At 39.9% G+C, this 20,984-nt stretch overlaps 1 protein-coding gene and 1 pseudogene across 2 annotated transcripts; both read right to left on the reverse strand.

Annotated features, from left to right (window-relative positions):
• Window positions 1-1,882: 1,882 nt before the first annotated feature.
• Window positions 1,883-2,875, reverse strand: LOC311604415 (olfactory receptor 10C1-like; the record flags this gene model as incomplete). The annotated part of the gene is made up of 1 exon (XM_084794320.1): window positions 1,883-2,875. The coding sequence occupies one exon, from the start codon at window positions 2,873-2,875 to the stop codon at window positions 1,883-1,885; it is 993 nt and encodes a 330-aa protein (XP_084650446.1).
• A 15,366-nt stretch (window positions 2,876-18,241) lies between these two features.
• LOC311604558 (small ribosomal subunit protein eS8-like) lies at window positions 18,242-18,922 on the reverse strand (annotated as a pseudogene). The gene has a single exon. The product of its transcript is annotated as a small ribosomal subunit protein eS8-like (transcript).
• Between the last annotated feature and the right edge of the window lie 2,062 nt (window positions 18,923-20,984).

A 20,984-nucleotide genomic window follows, 5' to 3' on the forward strand; every position in this document is an offset into this window, starting at 1 on the left:
TGGAATCTCTATTAATTATATTTGAAAGTGGGGTCGAAGCTTCTTGGTTTTGGAAGATTGTAATTCTAGGTGCTGATACCTGGTCTTGTTTTTGTTGTGTGGGTGTTTTATTCCTTGACTTACATTGCTCTCTGTGATTGTTAGGAGCCTGTGGTGGCTATGTTTTACCTGGTAAGAAATTCTTCTGGGAGTCTGATAGGTGTGGCTATTAGGGGTTTTGGGTAAAATGTGATTTTAAGTTTTTGGGTTGCAACATAGAAATGGGGATTGTATAGGAGGGCAGGGCAGAGAGGGTTCACCAGAAGTAGGAAAACTGGCTATTCTACCATGTCCATCCTCATAGTCCCTGAGGAATATGGGCAGAGAATGAGATGAGGCCCTCAACAGGTAGACTGATACCTGTAAGTAAGGCAGGGGGCTGGATATGAAAGAGAGCTGGGAGAGTGAGCATCTGAGCTCACCGACCTGCTTCACTGGCCTATTTTCTTCTCAGTCAGGCTTGGGAGGCTAGTTCTCAGGGAGAGCCATCTGGACTTGGGTCTGGGATAAGAGGATACATGTGGAGGGTTAGAGGAGATCTGTATTATCTTACATAAATGTGGGTAGAAAGGAGGTGGAGGCCTCAGTAGCTGATCTGTTACAGAGGTGGAAGTGAGATTGGGGCATTGGGTTTGGTGAAAAGGAGGGATCCCTGAGCATCCACAGTTAGACTATACTTTTGAGGCTGAGGGTTCACAGGCAATGCTGGCTGATGTTGGAGCCTGGGATAGTATAATGAATTGGAGGAAGAAAGGGTGGAAGTCTTAATAATATGTTTGAGTTGGTGGTCAGACTGCTGTATGTGTTCTGATATGGACCTGGGGAAGAGACTAGAGCATTGGACTTGGAAGAAGGCAGAGAGAAACAAATATATGTAGTAAGCCCATCTTCCTCCTTGGCCTGAGTGGCCTGTGGGCTACCAAACATTAATACATTAATATTATTTTAGAAACTGTCATGGAAAGTCTTGAAAATATTTCTCATGGTTTCCTTAATATTTTTAAAGCAAATAGTCTCAAATCTTAACAGTTCAGTGTATTGGAATGTTTGTACACTCTTGGTATAATAATTCACAAGGAATTCAAAAACTTCCAATAAATTGGACTATTTAATAAAAATGGAGATGTGGACTGAAAGAAGACCCGTTTTACAGTTACTATAGAATAAAGAGTTGTGTGAGACATGTCTTAATAAAGATCATATGTCATAGGTAAACCAGGGGCTATAATTTCCAATTTGGCAATTTATATTGTCATGCTAGACTAAAACTAAATGGAAACACTCTACAATATTGGGCCTTTACTTGCATTCCTTAGTGTCTGATAGGCAGATTTGGGCCCAGGGGTCCTGCTCAAACTAAGGCACCAGCCAAGGACAATACAGTCGGTAAACTTCAAACCCCTACCCAGAACATTTTCCACAGTTGAGTGGAGAGTGGGATATGACTTTATCACGTACTCTGGTGCCTCACGTTTGACCATGTCCCCTGGAGGGGGAGACCTGGTGGCACTCAGAGGAAGGATAGCATGTTACCAAGAAGAGACTTGATACCTTATGAGCATATACAGGGGGAGGTAATCCCCCTCAGGAACAGTCATAGGACAAGGGAGTAAGGGAAAAATGGGAGGGAGGGAAGAATGGGAGGATACAAGGGATGGGATAACCATTGAGATGTAACAAGAATAAATTAATTTAAAAAAATTAGCAATTACAAAACAATACAAAGTAGAGACACACCTTCAAAATTATGGAGATACTCAATATAACACAAAAGAACGTACTGGTTTTTGTTAACTTGGACTTTTTATGCATTATTATTAGCTATCAACTCTTCAGGGTTCTGTTACCTATTCATTTTCAGAACATCGCCCAGTCCCAGAGTTCTTCTCAGTGCTGCTTTTACTTCCTTGTTCCGTAAACTGTAGATGATGGGGTTCAGCATGGATGTCACTGCTGTATAGAAGAGGGCCAAGAGTTTGTCCATTCCTGGTGAGTGGCTAGACTTGGGCCTCAAGTAGGTGATAGATCCTGAGCCATAGAAGAGTGTAACTACAAGTAGGTGGGAGGAACAGGTGGAGAGAGCTTTATGGCGTCCCTCACGTGAAGGCATCACCAGCACTGCAACCAGAATTCTGACATAGGAAGAAATGATCAGTAAAAATGGGCTGGATATGCAGAGGACTGCTACCACAAATACTGCAACTTCGTTATGGTATGTATTTCCACAGGCAAGTGCCAGGACAGGTGGAAGGTCACAGAAGAAATGATCTATTTCACAGGGTCCACAGAAGTCCAGAGAGAAAATAAAATTGGTCTGTCCCAACCCCACTATGCATCCTATTCCCCATGAAACAATTGCCAAATGAGCACATACACCACGACTCATTCGGGTTGCATAGTGTAGTGGGGCGCATATGGCCATGTAGCGGTCAAAGGCCATGGCTGCCAACAGGCAGCACTCGGTTATACCAAAGAATAAGAAGAAAAACATCTGTGTAGCACAACCCTCCCGAGAGATCCCCCGCACCTCAGTCACAAGGCTTTGCAGCATCTTGGGTATGACAGAACAAGTGTAGCCCATCTCCAGGAGAGACAAGTTGGCTAGGAAGAAGTACATGGGGGAATGCAGGGATGGACTGGTGCAGATAGCAAGGGCTATGAGTGCATTTCCTTTCAGGGACACTAAGAACATGAGGAGGATGAGGGTGAACAGGAGGAAGCATTCTCCAGGGACCTCAGAGAACTTGGCAAATGCAAAGCGTTTGACAGACAAGCTGTTCTCCTGCCACAGAGAGCAATTGACACTCATGTCCTGGAAGAGAGAACAGCAAGTCATTAGAAGGATCCTTGAAGATGAGGGATATTAATCATTTTAATACTTTGAGAGGCTCAGTTAAGTTGAAAGAAAATCTTTACCTGTAGTCATAAAATCAAAGCTTAGAAACAAGGAGTAATCCTCACAGATTATCATATCTTATCTTTTCTCTGTTTACCACAACAGATGAATTTTCAAGTTGTACTGATCACTGTACCAAATGTACATGGATTTAAGCAAGAGTTGTATTTGTAGTACTTGCACTAACTAAGCTGAGGCAGAAGGTTTACTGTAGCCCCGAGTTCAGGCTCACATATAGAGTAAGATTCATCCGAGTAAAAGGAGAACATTAATTGTTTTCTAGTTCTTTCAACATTCTTATTGTTACCTAGTTATAAATGTAACATAGAAAAACTTATCTCTTACCTACTCATCTCTGTGCTTTCCTGTTTCCACTGATACTCTTCACCTATCCTCAGTGTATTGGGCCCAGAGTATTCTCTGATTGCTATTGTTAGAACTCAGATCCAGGTATTAAAGGATCATTTCCTCAGGTAAGATTTGTATTTTTTGTGAAAGGAAAATAAAACCAAATAACCATTAAATAAATAAATGATTACTGTAATACATAGAATTAAAGGCAAGGCACATCTTGATGTCTAGGGTGTAATGTGGTAATCAGAGAAGCTTAAAATTCACAAGCTAAGATATGAGAAAGAAATAGGGTCACAGTACCGTGACTTCTCCTTCCTCAACCCTCAACATGACAGGGGACATGAGATGGTCAGGTGCTGAACTCTTATTGGCTACACAGGGCATGAACATATGTGTATGTCTGCTCACAGGCACTTTACATTTACATTTGTAGACACTCTATTTTGGTGAAATTCACACCACCATCCAGTCTTTATTCCCATTCATTAATTTATCTCTAAACTATTTCTTAATATAGGTAATGGAAAAGCAAAAAAAAATCATACATATATAAAAATGGTGCTGGAATCTTCTATCCCTGGGTGGGGGTGGTGGCATTTAGTTGTGTTTAATAAATTACTGCATCTATTATATTGGATGTGCACTTATTCATGCAGAAGTTCTAAAAATCTAAGAATAGAGAACAGGTGGGTTGACTTAAAGCTTTAATGAGCATGAAGCAGGAGGTTTGCCGTGATTATGTGGACTCAACACTTGTAAAAAATATGCTGAAGCACTGAATATTTGTGTTGATGCATCATACACTTATTTAAAGGATTGCAAGCATTTCCCTTTACTACATTAAATTCAAATATCTATAGTCTCATGTGTTGTGTGTTACTGTGGAAAACAAAAGAAAACAAACACTCTCTAAAAGTAAATACCACACACCAAAAAAACAACACAGACATGGGTATTTTTTAAACTGAAATGTTTTCTTAAACACCCTGTTTTTTTTAACACCTTGGTTTTTTAATATCCTGGTTTTTAGTAGTAATTTCTTTATTTATACGAACAGCTCTCCATTTAGAGAGTATGGTTTTGTCTCTCAGTTAAATTTTCAGAAACTCGGTTTTGAACACATACCCATAATGTTATATTTTCATCTCAAGATGTGGAATGAGAATGATTTTCTCAGAAAGAGTACCAAGATTCTTGAGAGAAAGAAACAAGTGTCAGAACACACTGATGTAGATAACCCATCTGCCCCTCACTTATTATATTTTATTGACCTAAATTTTGCATTGACTTTTTCCTTTTAAGCACTGCCTGATGTCATCCTCCACATCACTCTGGCTGAGCTGTTTGAAATGGTTTCTTACTAATAACCAACTCTATTTTATACACAGACATTTAGTGTTATAAAAGTCAAGTGTGAACTAAGCACTGACAAGGTTCTGAAGGTTCATATCACATGGTATGTTTTATTGGCGACTGTATATATCCAAGAGATGGTGCATGAGATGAGAGGACTTTAAAATCTTACTGTTTTCGCTTTGCATGAAACCTTACACAGCCTGGAGACCCAAGTCCAGCGTACCTCCTTGGCTCTGAATTGTGAATGCTGCAGGTGAAAATGTCCTTTTCCCTTGTGTCATGTGGTTAGAAATGTTCATTGTTGGGTTCAGTGCTTTATCTGATCATTAAGGTCACAGCACACTGTTGAACTATGTTTCTGAAACATTGCAGTGTCTCTGTGTGAAAATTCTCAGAGAATGTTCATCTTCACTATTATATGGTGACTATTTCTATTATAACAACACACAGAATTTGTGTAGATTGGTCAGGAAAAAAATTACTAAGAGGCTCACCCATGACTTACAGTTTCCCCACATTCACTTACCTATGACCACTTATGCAGCTGATTGGAAATTTCGTTCAACCCATTAGGAACTGTGGGATCTCTTGACTAGTGTACAAAGTATCACATACTATGAGTATTACAGTGACAAGTGAATTCTAATTTACTAAGAAACAAGTGATTAACAACAACACAAAGATGTTTTCTGAGAAATAGTCTGCTTAAACTTTAATAGCCTCACAGTAGGAGATAATCACTAATTAGAATAAAAGTAAGAATGGAAAATGTTTTGAGTATTTTGTGGCACCTACCTGCAATCACAGCACTTGAAGAGATAATTAGGTGGTTTTTACTTCTGATTATCCACTCCTGGCTTTCTCTTCCTTACAACAAAAGTTGACACATACCATCATCATCCTCATCTTTACATTGTTCTGGAAAGCTTTTGTTACAGTCAGAAACCATGGCTGATGTCAAGAAAATTGTGTGTCTCAGGAGAGAGCATCATGTCCTTCAAGGCAGTGTCTCAATCTCTCTCTTTCTGTATCTCTCTCTCTCTTTCTCTGTGTCTTGTGTCTGTCTGTCTGTCTCTTTCTCTCTGTGTCTCTGTGTCTCTGCCTCTGTCTCTCTCTCTCTCTTTCTCTCTCTCTCTCTTCTCTCTCTCACTTTCTTTACTATACCGAGGGCACATCTGCACTTTATCCTTTCCTGGGAAACAATGAGATATAAACCTATTGTACTAAAATTTTATGTGTTTTGTGTCTTATTCTTCTTACCCTCACCCCAGGAGACTCACACTCTCTTCTCACTGGTGAGTTTCAGGAGGCATCTCAGTGCACCCCAGAGAGTTCTTATGGATAGGACAATAGCTCTGTGCAGAGGAGCCACACTCTTCAGCAGCCCTTTCTCCTGAGAAATAGTTCTATCACAGAACACCTGAATAGTTCTATCCACAGGGAGTGCTCCAATAACCTAATGATTTTTCTTCTACATCAAAATTGTCACATTGATCACAAAGATACAACTTGTTGTCTCCCTGAAAATAAGTCATATAGAGCAGAGCAGATGTTCATGCCTAAGCACTCTGAGTTTTGAGTTAAGGTGCCAAATATTTATTTCCTTATCTTATTAGCAAAAGCTGAGTAAAGTTTTCAGTCTCATCATAGTGTGTTAACTGTGGATTTGATGTAGATGGTGTTTATTTACCTCTGTTACTAAGTTATTGGGTGTTTTGAAAAAATCATGAAAATATTTTGGATTGCATGAAATGAAATTTTCATCATCTGTAATAATTGTATGCTATTGATATCAGACACCTGTTGATAACTGAGAAAAATCAAGTAGTGTTTAAGTTGTTTTACTATTCTGCTCAACTCAGCCCCTAGTACCGTGTGGTAGGTGATTGTGGTGGTTGTTACTTTATCTTTGCTATCTTGGATGTTGGTTCAAGTTTTATTCTCATGCAATGTCTGTTTGGCTTTACCAAAGGAGATAATGTTGACTTGAACTGAGTGACAGAAAGAGGGGATGTGGTCCATGTTCTGCTATCTTTTGGAAGAGTTTCAGGGTTACTGTTTATCCTTTATTAAATGATTGGCAGAATCCATGAATAAACTCATCTGTTGAAGGACTTTATTTCTGTGGTGAATGAACACTGATTTAGTCCATGTAGGTGTTTTAGGTAAATTCAGACCTTTTCTCTACATTTAAATGGTTTAGTATCTTTTATTTCTCAGACTTAGTGCATTTTAAGACATATGGGAATTATTTGAAAACACAAAATAATGAAATAAAATTCTTTTATTATATCATAATAACACTAGAAATCAGTAGAAGGAGGGTTCTGAAATTACAAAACCATCTGGAATTGAAGAAGACAATTTGAAAGACTAGTGAATCATCAAAGGGATCAGGGAGGAAATTTGAAAGTTCCTAGAATCAAAATCAAATGAACACACAACTTTCAGAGCCTTTGGGATATAGCAAAGGTGGTTCTGAGAGGACATTCTGAGATGGACATTGCATAGGGAGAACTGATTTTGAATCAATCAGGGTCTTCTGCTGGGCTGGTAGGGAAGTGCTCCCCCACTGTGGTCCTAGTGGAGAAAATGTAAGAACAGTATCTTGCCAGTGGCTGGTTTGCCACATTTGAAGCCATCTCCACATGAGGTTCTTTGATGCTCATCATCTTCTCTGAGGTTGGCTGGCTGTTGCTAGGAGTTAACAGGACTTGTTGTTAAATAATCTTAAAAAAAAATCTTTAAATGCCATATTGTGTAGGTGTCTGAAACCTTTGGAGAGACCTCTTCAAACAATTTTACCATATCTTCCTATGGAATTATATCTATCTGTTAAACCTATCATAAATGTCATTGTTTCTGTGACAGACAGATTTCTGCCTAAAATAGGGGCAGGATTTGGGTCACAAGGTGCCTTGAGACCCAAACTGGACTCAGCAGACAGTTCAGCGGCAGAGTCCCGGGTTCAGCTCAGTGCGCAGTGCTGTGGAGACGCTGGGTCAGTTCAGCAAGCAATTCTGCCTGAGGTGGTAGATTAGCTCAGCCACAGCTCCCCTGCTGTGTCGCAGGCTGGGTGGAGCACTCAGTTCCACCTGAGGTGCTAGCTCAGCTCAGTGAGCAGTTCTGCCCAAGACACTAGCTCAGCTCAGCATGCAGTTCTGGGACACTGATGCAGGCTGAGGTCAGCATGCAGATTCGGCCCAGAGTCCCTAGCAGGACTTGCCGGGCAGATTCGGCCCAAAGACTCTAGCTGAGCTTTGCGCACATCCTTGGCAGCCCTAAGACTCTGGCTGGACTCTCTATGCAGTTTAGGCCCAGAGTCCCAGGCGGAATGCAGCGTGCAGTGTGGGTTCAGATTTCCTGGCTGAGCTCGGTGCACAATTCTGCCCCGGAGACTTAGGTGGAGTTCGGCGAGCAGTTTGGGGCCAGAGTCTCTAACTGTGCTTGGCAGATAGATTGGGCCCAGAAACTCTAGCTGCACTTTTGGCACAGTCCTGGCTCTAAGACTCGGGTTGGATGCAGTGCGCAGTTTGAATCCAGAATTCCTGGCTGAGCTTGGCAGATGGTTCGGGCCCTGAGTCTATAACTGACTATAGCACACACTTTGGGCCAAAAGCCCCTAGCTGAGCTTGATGTGCAGTCCCAGCCTAAAAATTCTGGCTGGACTCTGCATGCATTTGGGGGCCAGAGTCCCTAGGGGAGCTCAGTGTGTGGGTTGGGCCCAGAGTCCCTAGCTGAGCTCAGCAAATGGTTCAGACCCTGAGAATTTAGGTGAGCTCGGCACGTGGTTTGGGCCCAGTGTGCCTGGCTGGATTTGGCAGGCGACCCAGAAGGCTGTGGATACCTTGGCCTGACCCAATGCTCATTCAGAGACCCAGAATGATTGCAGGACCCACAGTACAGGGGAGCTGAGGATCACTGGCTGTGAGAGTCCAAAACAACAGGGCTAGCCTCCTGCCACCTACACCAGTGAAGCATCAGAGTTTCAGCCTAGGGAAATCACAAGAAAACAAGTGAATCTATCATCAGATTCCCTACACCCAACTCTGGAAACTACCAAACAAAAACAAAGATGGCAAGGTGTCTAAAGGACAGTGTAAAAGCATACGCAAAAAACACCCAAACAACAGGGTTTCTCCAGTTTCCATCTATCCCACAGAAAACGACCCAGAGAATTCAAACATAATGGAAATACAAGAAAATGACCTCAAATCCTTAGTAATGAGGATGATAATGGAGGAAACAAATAAAATCCATAATCAAATGCAGGAAGATGCAGCCAAACAGATGAGAGACATACAGGAAACACATAGGAATGAACTGGAAAATTTTCAGGAAAATGCAAATAACCAGATGAAAGAAATCAAGAAAACGGTTCAAGCTCTGAAGACCTATAGAGAGGCAATGGAAGAAACTCAGGAATATACAAACAATCAGATTAAAGAAATAAAAAAAATCAGTCGAAGATCTGAAGATGAAAATGGATTCAATGATAGACACACAGACAGAAGAAAAATGAGAACGTGAGATCTCAGAGAAGAAGGCAGGGACCCCGAGGTGAGATTTTCTAACAGAATCCAAGAGATGGAAGAACGAATCTCAGGACTAGAAGTTACAATCACAGGTCTTGAAGCAACCATTAAAGAAAATGCCAAATCTGGAAAACTCCGGACACAAAACATCCAAGAAATCAAGGACACCATGAAAAGAAGGAATCTGAGGATAATAGGCATTAAAGAAAGAGAAGACATCAGACTCCAAGGCCCAGAAACTATTCTCAACAAAATCATAGAAGAAATTTTCCCCAATCTAAAGAAAGAGATGCCTATAAACATACAAGAGGCCTACAGAGCAACAAATAGAATTGAACAGAAAAGAAAACTGCCCGTCACATAATAATCAAAACACAAAACATAAAGAACAAAGAAAAAATATTAAAAGCTGCAAGGGAAAAGGGCCAAATAACATTTAATGGCAAACCTATCAGAATTATACCTGACTTCTCAACAGAGACCATCAAAGCCAAAAGGGCCTGGACAGAGATCCTGCAAACCCTAAGAGACCACAGATGCCAGGCCAGACTACTTTACCCAGCAAAACTATCAATAACCGTTGATGGAGAAAACAAAACATTCCATGACAAAAACAAATTCAAACAGTACCTATCCACAAATCCAGCTTTATTAGAAGGAAAACCCCTTCCCAAAGGATCAAGCTATAACTAAAACTACTCAGGAAATATATAACTGTACCATGGCAAAAACACAACTACACAAATGCTCGACTGGAACCAACATCAAAATTAAGATTCTTACCATTCACTGTTCATTAATATCTCTCAACATCAATGGTCTCAACTCTCCAATAAAAAGACACAGACTAACTGAATGGGTGCATAAACAGGATCCAACATTCTTCTGCATTCAAGAAACACATCTCACCCATAATGATAGGCATTACCTCAGGGTAAAAGGTTGGAAAAAAATATTCCTAGCAAATGGTCACAAGAAGCAAGCAGGCATAGCCATTTTAATATCGAACAAAATAGACTTTCAACCAAGATTAATCAAAAGGGATACAGAAGGACACTTCATACTCATCAAAGGTAAAGTCAACCAAGAAGACATCACAATTCTGAACATCTATGCTCCCAATACAAGGGCATCCATATTTGTAAAAGATCTGCTAAAAAAGCATAAACCACACATCGATCCCCACACAATAATAGTGGGAGACTTCAACATCCCACTCTCACTGAAGGATAAGTCATTGAAACAGAAACTAAGCCGAGAAATAACATCATTAACCAATGCCATGGGTCAAATGGATCTAACAGATATCTATAGAATCTTTCAACCAAACAAGAAAGAATATACCTTCTTCTCTGTAACCCATGGAACCTTCTCCAAAATTGATCACATCGTAGGTCACAAAGCAGGCTTCAACAGATACAAGAGGATTGAAATAATACCTTGTATCCTATCAGATCACCATGGGCTTAGGCTGCAATTCAACAACAACAGAAATAACAAAAAGCCTACAAGTATGTGGAAACTAAACAACTCTCTGCTAAATGACACCTGGGTCATGGAAGAAATAAAGAAAGAAATCAAGGAGTTTCTGAAATTCAATGAAAATGAAGGAACAACATACGCAAACTTGTGGGATACATTGAAAACAGTGCTAAGAGGAAAATTCATAGCACTAAGTGCCTTTAAAGAGAAATTGTAAACATCACACATAAGCATCTTAACCGCACAACTGGAAGCAGAAACACCCAAAAGGAGTAGACGTCTGGAAATAATCAAACTCAGGGCTGAAATTAACAAATTAGAAACTAAGAAAACAGTCCAAAGAATCAACAAAACCAAGAGCTGGTTCTTTAAGAAAATCAACAAGATAGACAGACCGTTAGCCAAACTAACTAAAAGGCAGAGAGACAGTATTGAAATCAACAAAATCAGAAATGAAAAGGGAGACATAACAACAGACACTGAAGAAATACAAAGAATCATAAGATCCTACTTTGAAGGCATATATGCCACAAAATTTGAAAATCTAAGGGAAATGGAAGATTTTCTTGATCAATTTCACTTGCCAGAGTTGAGGGAAGAACAGATAAACAAGCTAAATAATCCCATTTCCCCTACAGAAATTGAAGCAATCATTGATAGTCTCCCAACCAAAAAAAGCCCAGGGCCAGATGGTTTCAGTGCAGAATTCTACCAGACCTTCAAGGGCGAGCTAATACCGATACTCTTCAAGCTACTCCAAAAGATAGAAATGGATGGAATATCACCGAATTCATTCTATGAGGCCATAGTCACATTGATACCTAAACCTCACAAAGACTTAGCAAAGAAAGAGAATTTCAGACCAATTTCTCTTATGAACATAGATGCAAAAATACTAAATAAAATACTTGCAAAACGAACATGAGAACACATCAAAGATATCATTCATCATGACCAAGTAGGCTTCATTCCAGGCATGCAGGGATGGTTTAATATATGGAAATCCATCAATGTAATCCACCATATAACCAAACTGAAAATAAAAAACCACATGATCATCTCTTTAGATGCAGAGAAAGCATTTGATAAAATCCAACACCCATTCATGTTTAATGTTTTAGAGAGATCGTGAATACAAGGCACTTTCCTGAACATAATAAAGGCTATATATAGGAAGCCAATAGCCAAAATCAAAGTAAATGGTGAGATACTCAAGGAAATTCCTCTAAAAAAAGGAACAAGGCAAGGCTGCCCACCCTCTCCATATCTCTTCAATATAGTACTCGAAGTTCTAGCCAGAGCAAAAAGACAACAAAAGCAGATTAAGGGTATCCAAATGGGAAAGGAGAAAGTCAAGTTATCCCTATTTGCAGATGATATGATAGTGAACATAAGTGACCCTCAAAATTCCACCAGAGAACTCCTACAGCTGATAAACACCTTCAGCAAATTGGCTGGATACAAAATTAACTCAAAAAAGTCTGTAGCCTTCCTATACACAAATGACAAGCTTGCAGAAGAAGAAATGAGGAAAACTACACCCTTCACATTAGTCACAAGCAATATAAAGTACTTAGGAGTTACTCTAACTAAGCAAGTGAAGGACTTGTTTGAAAAAAATTTCAAAACTCTAAAGAAAGAGATTGAAGATGACATGAGAAGATGGAATGATCTTCCTTGCTCATGGATCGGGAGAATTAACATAAAAAAATGGCCATCCTACCAAAAGGAATCTACAGATTCAATGCAATCCCTATCAAAATACCTATACAATTTTTTAAAGACATTAAAAGTTCAATTCTGAACTTCATATGGAAAAACAAAAAACCCAGAATAGTTAAAACAATCTTGTACAATAAAAGGTGCTCCAGAGGATTCTTCATACCTGATCTCAAACTGTACTGTAAAGCAATAGTAATTAAAACAGCATGGTACTGGCACAGCAACAGGCTGGTTGATCAGTGGAATAGAATCAAAGACCCAGATATGAATCCACACACATACGGTCACTTGATTTTCGACAAAGAAGCCAAATCCATTCGATGGAAAAGGGATAGCATCTTCAACAAATGGTGCTGGTCTAACTGGATGTCTATGTATAAAAAAATGCAACTGGACCCATATTTGTAACCTTGTACAAAACTCAAATCCAAGTGGATTAAAGACCTCAACATAAAACCAGAGACACTAAGTCACTTAGAAGAAAAAGTGGGGAAGAGCCTGGAACATATTGGCACAGGAGACAACTTCCTGAACAGAACATCAACAGCCCAGACATTAATGTCAACAATTAATAAATGGGACCTCATGAGGCTGAGAAGCTTCTGTAAAGCAGGAGACACTGTCAAGAGAACAAAGCAACAGCCTACAGACTGGGAAAAGATCTTCACCAACCCTACATATGACAAAGGTCTAATATCCAAAATATATAAAGAGCTCAAGAAATTAAACACCACCAAACCAAATAACCCAATTGAGAAATGGGGCTTAGAAATAAACAGAGAATTCTCAACAGAGGAATATCAAATGGCTGAGAAACACTTAAAGAAATGCTCAACCTCCTTAGTCATCAGGGAAATGCAAATCAAAACAACTCTGAGATTCCATCTTACACCCATCAGAATGGCTAAGATCAAACATTCAAGTGACACCACATGCTGGCGAGGATGTGGGGAGAGAGGAACACTCCTTCATTGCTGGTGGGAATGCAAAATACAACCACTTTGGAAATCTATCTGGTGCTATCTCAGAGAACTGGTAGTAGGGCTTCTTCAAGACCCAGCTATTCCACTCCTTGGAATATACCCAGAAGATGCTCCAGCACACAACAAGAAAATTTGCTCAACCATGTTCATAGCAGCCTTATTCATAATAGCCAGAACATGGAAACAGCCTAAGTGTCCCTCAGTTGAAGAATGGATAAAGAAACTGTGGTACATATACACTATGGAATACTATTCAGCTATTAAAAACAAGGAATTCCCGAAATTTGTGGATAAATGGATTGAGCTAGAAATGATCATAATGAGTGAGTTAACCCAGAAGCAGAAAGACTCAAATGGTATATACTCACTTATATCTGCATATTAGCCCAAGGGGCATGTCCCATGAAAGCCTTCACTTACCAGGAAACTGAGACAGAGGGGAGGACATTCTAGTGGGACTCTAGATGAGAGAAGCATGGGAGAATGGCAAAGTGGAAGGATCCAGAGGGTCCTAGAAGCCTACAAGTAGAACATTATGATAGGCAGATTTGGGCATAGGGGTCCCGCTCAAAGTAAGGCACCAGCCTTGGACAATGTAGGCGGTAAACCTTAAACCCCTACCCAGATGTAGCCAATGGGCAGAACATTCTCCACAGTTGAGGGGAGAGTGGGGTATGACTTTCACAGTAACTCTGGTGCCTCATATTTGACCATGTCCCCTGGAGGGGTAGACCTGGTGGCACTCAGAGGAAGGACAGCAGGTTACCAAGAAGAGACTTGATACCCTATGAACATATATGGGGGAGGTAATCCCCCTCAGGAACAGTCATAGGGGAGGGGAATAAGGGGAAAATGGGAGGGAGGGAAGAATGGGAGGATACAAGGGATGGGATAACCATTGAGATGTAAGAAGACTAAATTAATAAAGGAGAAAAAAAGAAATCAAAAGGAGATCAAGGGGATCCAAATGGGAAAGGAAGAAGTCAAATTATCCCTATTTGCAGATGACATGATAGTGTATATAAGTGACCCCCAAAACTCCACCAGCAAACTCCTACAGATGATAAACATCTTCAGCAAATTGGCTGGATACAAAATTAACTCAAAAAAGTCAGTAGCTTTCCTATATACAAGTGACATACAGGCAGAGGAAGAAATTAGGAAAACTACACCCTTCACAAAAGCCAAGAGCAATATAAAATATCTAGGAGTAACTCTAACCAATCAAGTAAAGGACTTATTTGAAAAAAACTTCAAATCTCTGAAGAAAGAGATTGAAGATGACATCAGAAGATGGAGGGATCTACCTTATTTGTGGATAGGAATAATTAACATAGTAAAAATGGCCATCTTACCAAAGCAATTTACAAATTTAATGCAATCCCTATCAATAACCTACAAAATATTTTGAAGATATTGAAAGATCAATTCTCAACTTCATATGGAGAAACAAAAGCCTAGAATAGCAAAACCAAGCCTATACAATAAAAGATCCTCCGGAGGAATCCCCATACCCCATCTCAAGCTATACTGTAGAGCAACAGCAACTAAAACAGCATGGTACTGGCACAGCAATAGGCTAGAGGATCAATGGAATCGAATTGAAGACCCAGAGATGAGTCCACACACTTTTGTTCACTTGATTTTTGACAAAGAAGCTAAATCTATTCAATGGAAAAACGATACCATCTTCAACAAATGGTGCTGGTCTAACTGGATGTCTACATGTAGAAAAATGTAATTAGACCGCTATTTGTCACCATGCACAAAACTCAAGTCCAGGTGGATTAAAGACCTTAACGTAAAACCACAGACATTAAATCGGTTAGAGGAAAAAGTGGGGAAGAGCCTGGAACATATTGGCACAGGAGACAACTTCCTGAACAGAACACCAACAGCCCAGACATTAATGTCAACAATTAATAAATGGGACCTCATGAGGCTGAGAAGCTTCTGTAAAGCAGGAGACACTGTCAAGATAACAAAGCGACAGCCTACAGACTGGGAAAAGATCTTCACCAACCCTACATCTAACAAAGGTCTAATATCCAAAATATATAAAGAGCTCAAGAAATTAAACACCACCAAACCAAATAACTCAATTGAGAAATGGGGCTCAGAACTACACAGAGAATTCTCAACAGAGGAATATCAAATGGATGAGAAGCACTTAAAGAAATTCTCCACATCCTTAGTCATCAGAGAAATACAAATCAAAACGACACTGAGATTCCATTTTACACCATCAGAATAGCTAAGATCAAAAACTCAAGTGACACCACATACTGGCAAGGATGTGGAAAGAGAGGAACACTCCTTCATTGCTGGTGGGAATACAAACTACTACAACAACTCTGGAAATCTATCTGTAGCTTTCTTAGAAAAATGGGAATAGGGCTTCCTTAAGATCCAGCTATTCCACTCCTTGGAATATACCCAGAAAATGCTCTACCACACAACAGGGATGTATGCTAAACCATGTTCATAGCAGCCTTATTCATAATAATCAGAACATGGAAACAGCCTAAGTGTCCATCAGTAGAAGAATGGATAAAGAAACTGTTGTATATTTATACTATGGAATATTATTCAGCTAATTAAAAGAAGGAATTTCTGAAATTTATGGACAAATGAATTGAACTAGAAATTATCATAATGAGTGAGTTCACCCAGAAGCCAAAAGAGACAAATGGTATATATTCACTTATATCGAGACACTAGCCCAAAGGGCATGTCCTATGAAAGACTTTACTTACCAGGAAAGTAGATCAGAGGGGAGGACATACTATTGGGACCTTAGGTGAGAAAAGCATGGGAGAATGGGAAAATAGAAGGATTCAGAGGGTCCTAGAAACCTACCATAAGAACATTATGACAGGAGGATCAGGGTTCTGGGGTCATGCTCAACCTATGGCACCAGCCAAGGACAATATAGGCAGTAAACTTCAAACCCCTACCCAGATCTAGCTGATGGACAGGACCATTGAGTGGAGAGGGGGGTCTGACTTTAATACAAACTCTGGCGCCCCATTTCTGAAAACGTCTTCTTGATGGAGAGGTCTGGTGGCACTCAGAGGAAGAATAACAGGTCACCAAGAAGAGACTTGATACCCTATGAGCATATACAGGGGGAGGAGAGCCCCCTCAGTCACAGACATAGGGGAGAGGAGTAGAGGGAAGCAGGATGGAGGGAGGAATGGGATGATACAAGGGATGGGCTAACAAATTAGATGTAATATGAATAAATTAATAATAAAAATAAATTTAAATTTAAAAAAGAACAAATAAAAACTAACAACTTTGTGATAGAACAATGTTGCATTTCATCTTGAAGAGCTTGGAAGATGGTTGAAGATCAAGGAAGAGGTGTACTTCATTTGCTAAGGTAAAATAAGGCCCTGGAGAAACTTTCACATACTTCTTAAAGAGATTAGCATCAGCTTTAAATACAGCCATATCACAGCCTGATGTCAGACCAGATTTTATACAGAGCTTGGCATTTGGAAATAAATATAGTGAATGTCTGAGAGTATTGGACATTTAAAAGCAGAAGCATCCTCTGTAGATGAATGGATAAGAGACACAACTGACCTTGGTTCTCAAGAGCATCATGCTAATATCAAAGGACAAGCCATATTCAGAGGTCTCAGATATCAAAAACATTGGTGCTTTATATGCAGTGAAATTGGACATTTACAAGTAAATTGTGGATTAAAAGCTCTAGAGATCAAAATAGCAAGTGTGCTAACTCTGGAGAAAAGGGTATTAGCAGAAGAGAACAAGGAGACTCTGGCTGTAATGGTAATGATATGCCAAGACTTCCAGGGTATTTTAGCCACTGTGGAAAAGGAAACATTAGTCTAGGGACTGAAACCCAAGAAAGATATATAAAGTAATCTCTTGCCATTGGGAAATGAAGGAGGGACCTGTCAGCTCGAGGCTTTGAGGCAAAAAATATGAGCTGCCATTCATTGGTCAGCCAGAACGTAACAAGCAGGCAGGAAGAACAAAACTAGGAATTATGATCTAATGCATGCTATTAAAAGGCAGCACAGCTTTGGGTTTGTCCTCAGATAAACCTCTTACACAATCCCCAAAGGTTGAATGTTGCCAAATAAGGACTGGTTTTATGGCCATTTACCTTCAGGGACAATCAGAATAGTATTGGGAAAACAGATTAACTTCTCAAGGCTTCATTGTGCATCCAGGTACTGTATATGGAGATTGCAAGGAAGAAAGTGAAATCATGGCATATGTAAAAGGGGGATGCAGGGGATAGAACTGCTCAACTGTTGCTGTTTCCATACATTAAGGGCAAAGCTGATTCAATAGAAAGAAAAGGTGCACTTGGGAATACTGGAAGATATGTGTTCTGTAAAAAAATAATTAAGCATCAGAGACCCAAATTAATGGTGCAAATGAGTGATGTTGAAATAGAAGGTTTGGTAGATACAGAGGCAGACATCACTATCCTTTACCAAAAGCCTTGGAATCCAGATTGGCCACCTTGGAATGTTTATACACAGTTTATAGGGATTGGTAAATTATCTCAAATAAGACAAAGTATATTATGGATTAAATGTGTGGAGCCAGAAGGGCAAATAGGGAAATTGAGACCCTGTGTAGCTGATATACCTGCGTATTTATGGGAAAAGAATCTTTTACAATGGGGTACTCAAATTAATATTCCTGCAATCCCAGCAACAGACAAGGATGAAATTAGGTGTGAAATGATGCTCACCAAGGCATTGATATGTGTATCCAAGAACAACCACAAACTGTACCCATTTTCCACACATAATAAAACAATAAATAAGAAGTTAGTATTTTGAGAGTATTTAGAGTGGATAATGTATTTTTCTTTTCTTTTTTTTTAATAGAACAATAAACACCTTTATTACATGAGCTAGGAATGATTTATTTGCCTTTCTGGGCTTTGATCTTCCTCAGGTAGAACTCCAGCTCCTTACCCTCTAGCACATAGCTGTCCGCTCTGCCGCACTGGCCTGGTCTTGAGGCAATACAGGCAAGAAGCTTGCCCTGCTGGAACTGCTCCTCCAGAACACTGCTGATTTTGGGGTTCTTTTTCCTCTCATCGTATTTCTTCTGAATTTTCTTTGATCGTTTTTTGTTTAAAATCTCTTTCTCCTCAGGAGTCAGCTTGGCGCCCTTCTCTGCGGCCCAGGGGCAGTGCATAGTGGGACTCGTACCACTGTCGGTGCGGGGTGCTGTCAATGAGCAGTTCTTCACCAGGGTCTTGGTGTGCACAAGCTCATTATTGGATGCATTGTAGACAACATCAATGATTCTTGTTTTATGAGTACAACACTCAGAGCCCCAGGAGAAGTTGCCCACATCCAGTCTCAGGGCACGGTACTTCTTATTGCCTCCTCGAACTCGGACTGTGTGTGTGCGACGCGGGCCAATCTTGGTGTTGGCAGCAGGCCGGCCTAGCTTACACTTCCGCTTCTTGTGGTAGGGCTTTCTCTTACCTCCGGTCTTGCGGCGCTTGTGCCAGCTGTCCCGAGAGATGCCCATCGCTCGGCGCTGGCTGGAAAGAGTGATAATGTATTTTTCATTGCTCATTAGCATTAATATCTTCATAGTATTTATTCCTATTTATTGTTACACTAGAAATAACTAAAATACTATGATTTTACATGATTTCTTTAAGTAAGGTAATGTTGGCTCTGTTTATTAACAATTAAACTTTATTATACAACCCAACTAGCTTACACAAGAAGGAAAAAAGGTTAAAGGGACAGAAGAGTAAACCTTCTGGAATCCGTTCTGCAGGACGGGTCCTTAGGTGTCTCTGTCCTGCGAGCTGGTCCGGTCCCTTCCTCTCTCCGCGTGCCCTGCTGGCCTTCACCTGTTGTTTTTTCTTTGTCCCACCTTCCCAGTCACAAGCAAAGGGCGGTCTCCTTCTCCCTTCGAGGGTCAATTAGGAAAACAATAGCCACGGTGGGGTTCCCAGGTCGGCTTCCTGAATTCCAAGCCCAGGAAGGCTCCAAACAGTCTGTCACAAGGTATTCATGGGGTGCCCCAAGGGTAAATCCTGCTAAGACTGCTTCCACCTGTGACAAAGCTTAATCTTTCCCACACATCCCCTTTTTCTTTTAAAAAATTAAGAACTATATACACATATATACATATATACATACTCATCAGGACATACAAAAAGACATAACAAAGTCCTTTTATACTTGTTAACCTAAGGAAAAGTATACCACTATCCTACCAAAGAGAGTCCTTTTCTTTCATGAGAAATTGCAATTATTAATCTACTAAAGCTTCTAGTAACACTGTGGCTATCTAGTCTTCAATCCCATCAGAGACCCAAGAAGGAAAATCTATCTAATAAAGGAAATGCTGGCAGGCAACTTCCAAGTTGCAGAGTACAGAGAGAGCAGACTGCCTGGATAGTCACCGAATTTTCTCCTTCATTGGGGCAATCAGTCTTCAGCCTTATCAGCCCAAAACATCCAATGAACTGCTTTTTGAAGCAGGAAATCCGATGGTCTGGTCCACCTATTCTCTTTAAAGCTGGACAGTCATCTTTCCAGCATCATTGTTGATCATTGCAGACAATCATCCTGTCATCAGCAGTAGAGATAAGAGCAGTAGTAGAGCAGTTTTTTCGTCTAGTGACCATTCTGTCACCAGCGTCTCTTGAAGCCCCCATCTTCAATGATGCAAATGGAGAGGCGGCCAGGAGCGGATGTCTCTCTCTGTCAGGAAAGCCCTCATCATTAAATGCCATATTCTGTGGATCTCTGAAGAGTTTGAAGAGCAAATCTATCTATTCTTACAGTTATCAATCTATTCCTTTGAAGACATATACGAGCTATTAAACAAACCTGCTCTATAACAAAGTGAGTATCTAATAGGATTTCTACGTAACTAAATACCAACTTTTATCCCCAATGATTCCAAACAGTTTTTTATAAGACATTAGTGGTATATGAATAATACATCAAATAAAAAGAACGTAAATTTCTAACATACAATATACAATATTTTGTCAACATATAACATATAATACATAAAGCAAAAATGAATGGAATATACAATTTAAGTTCATATCAATGTGAAGCAAAAGAAGTCTTAAATTTCCATCAATCAAAAGTCTTAAATTTCCATCAATCTACAATACCAATGTAGAATTTTTGAAGTTAGTAGATTCAATAATCTACCTTTTATTCTATAACCCTGTATCCTCCCTTACCAATATAGAATTTTTGAAGTTAGTAGATTCAATAATCTACCTTTATTTTACAACCCTGTATCCTCCCTTCCTTCCCCCCTTTTCCTTAATATTAAAAGGGATAGAAAGTAAGAGAGAAAGAAAGATAGAAGAAAGAAATCCCCAAATGAACTTTTATTAATTGTAAATAACCCCATTAGGCAAAGATGAGCATTGGTAACCCACCAAAAACACCCATCCCACCTACTGGGAATGGGGGCGTCGTGTTCTCAAAATTACTTGATGCTGTTTAAGAGAAAAATATTTTTCGGGTACCCAAGAAAAATAATATATTGGCCAAGCGCTGGAAAAGCTAGCTGTTTTTGTCCAGTCCTTTTGGGATAGATCCTTTCGGCTAGCCAATTTATTGT

Source organism: Acomys minous (assembly GCF_964271855.1).
Source record: "Acomys minous genome assembly, chromosome: 1".
NCBI lineage: Eukaryota > Metazoa > Chordata > Mammalia > Rodentia > Muridae > Acomys > Acomys minous.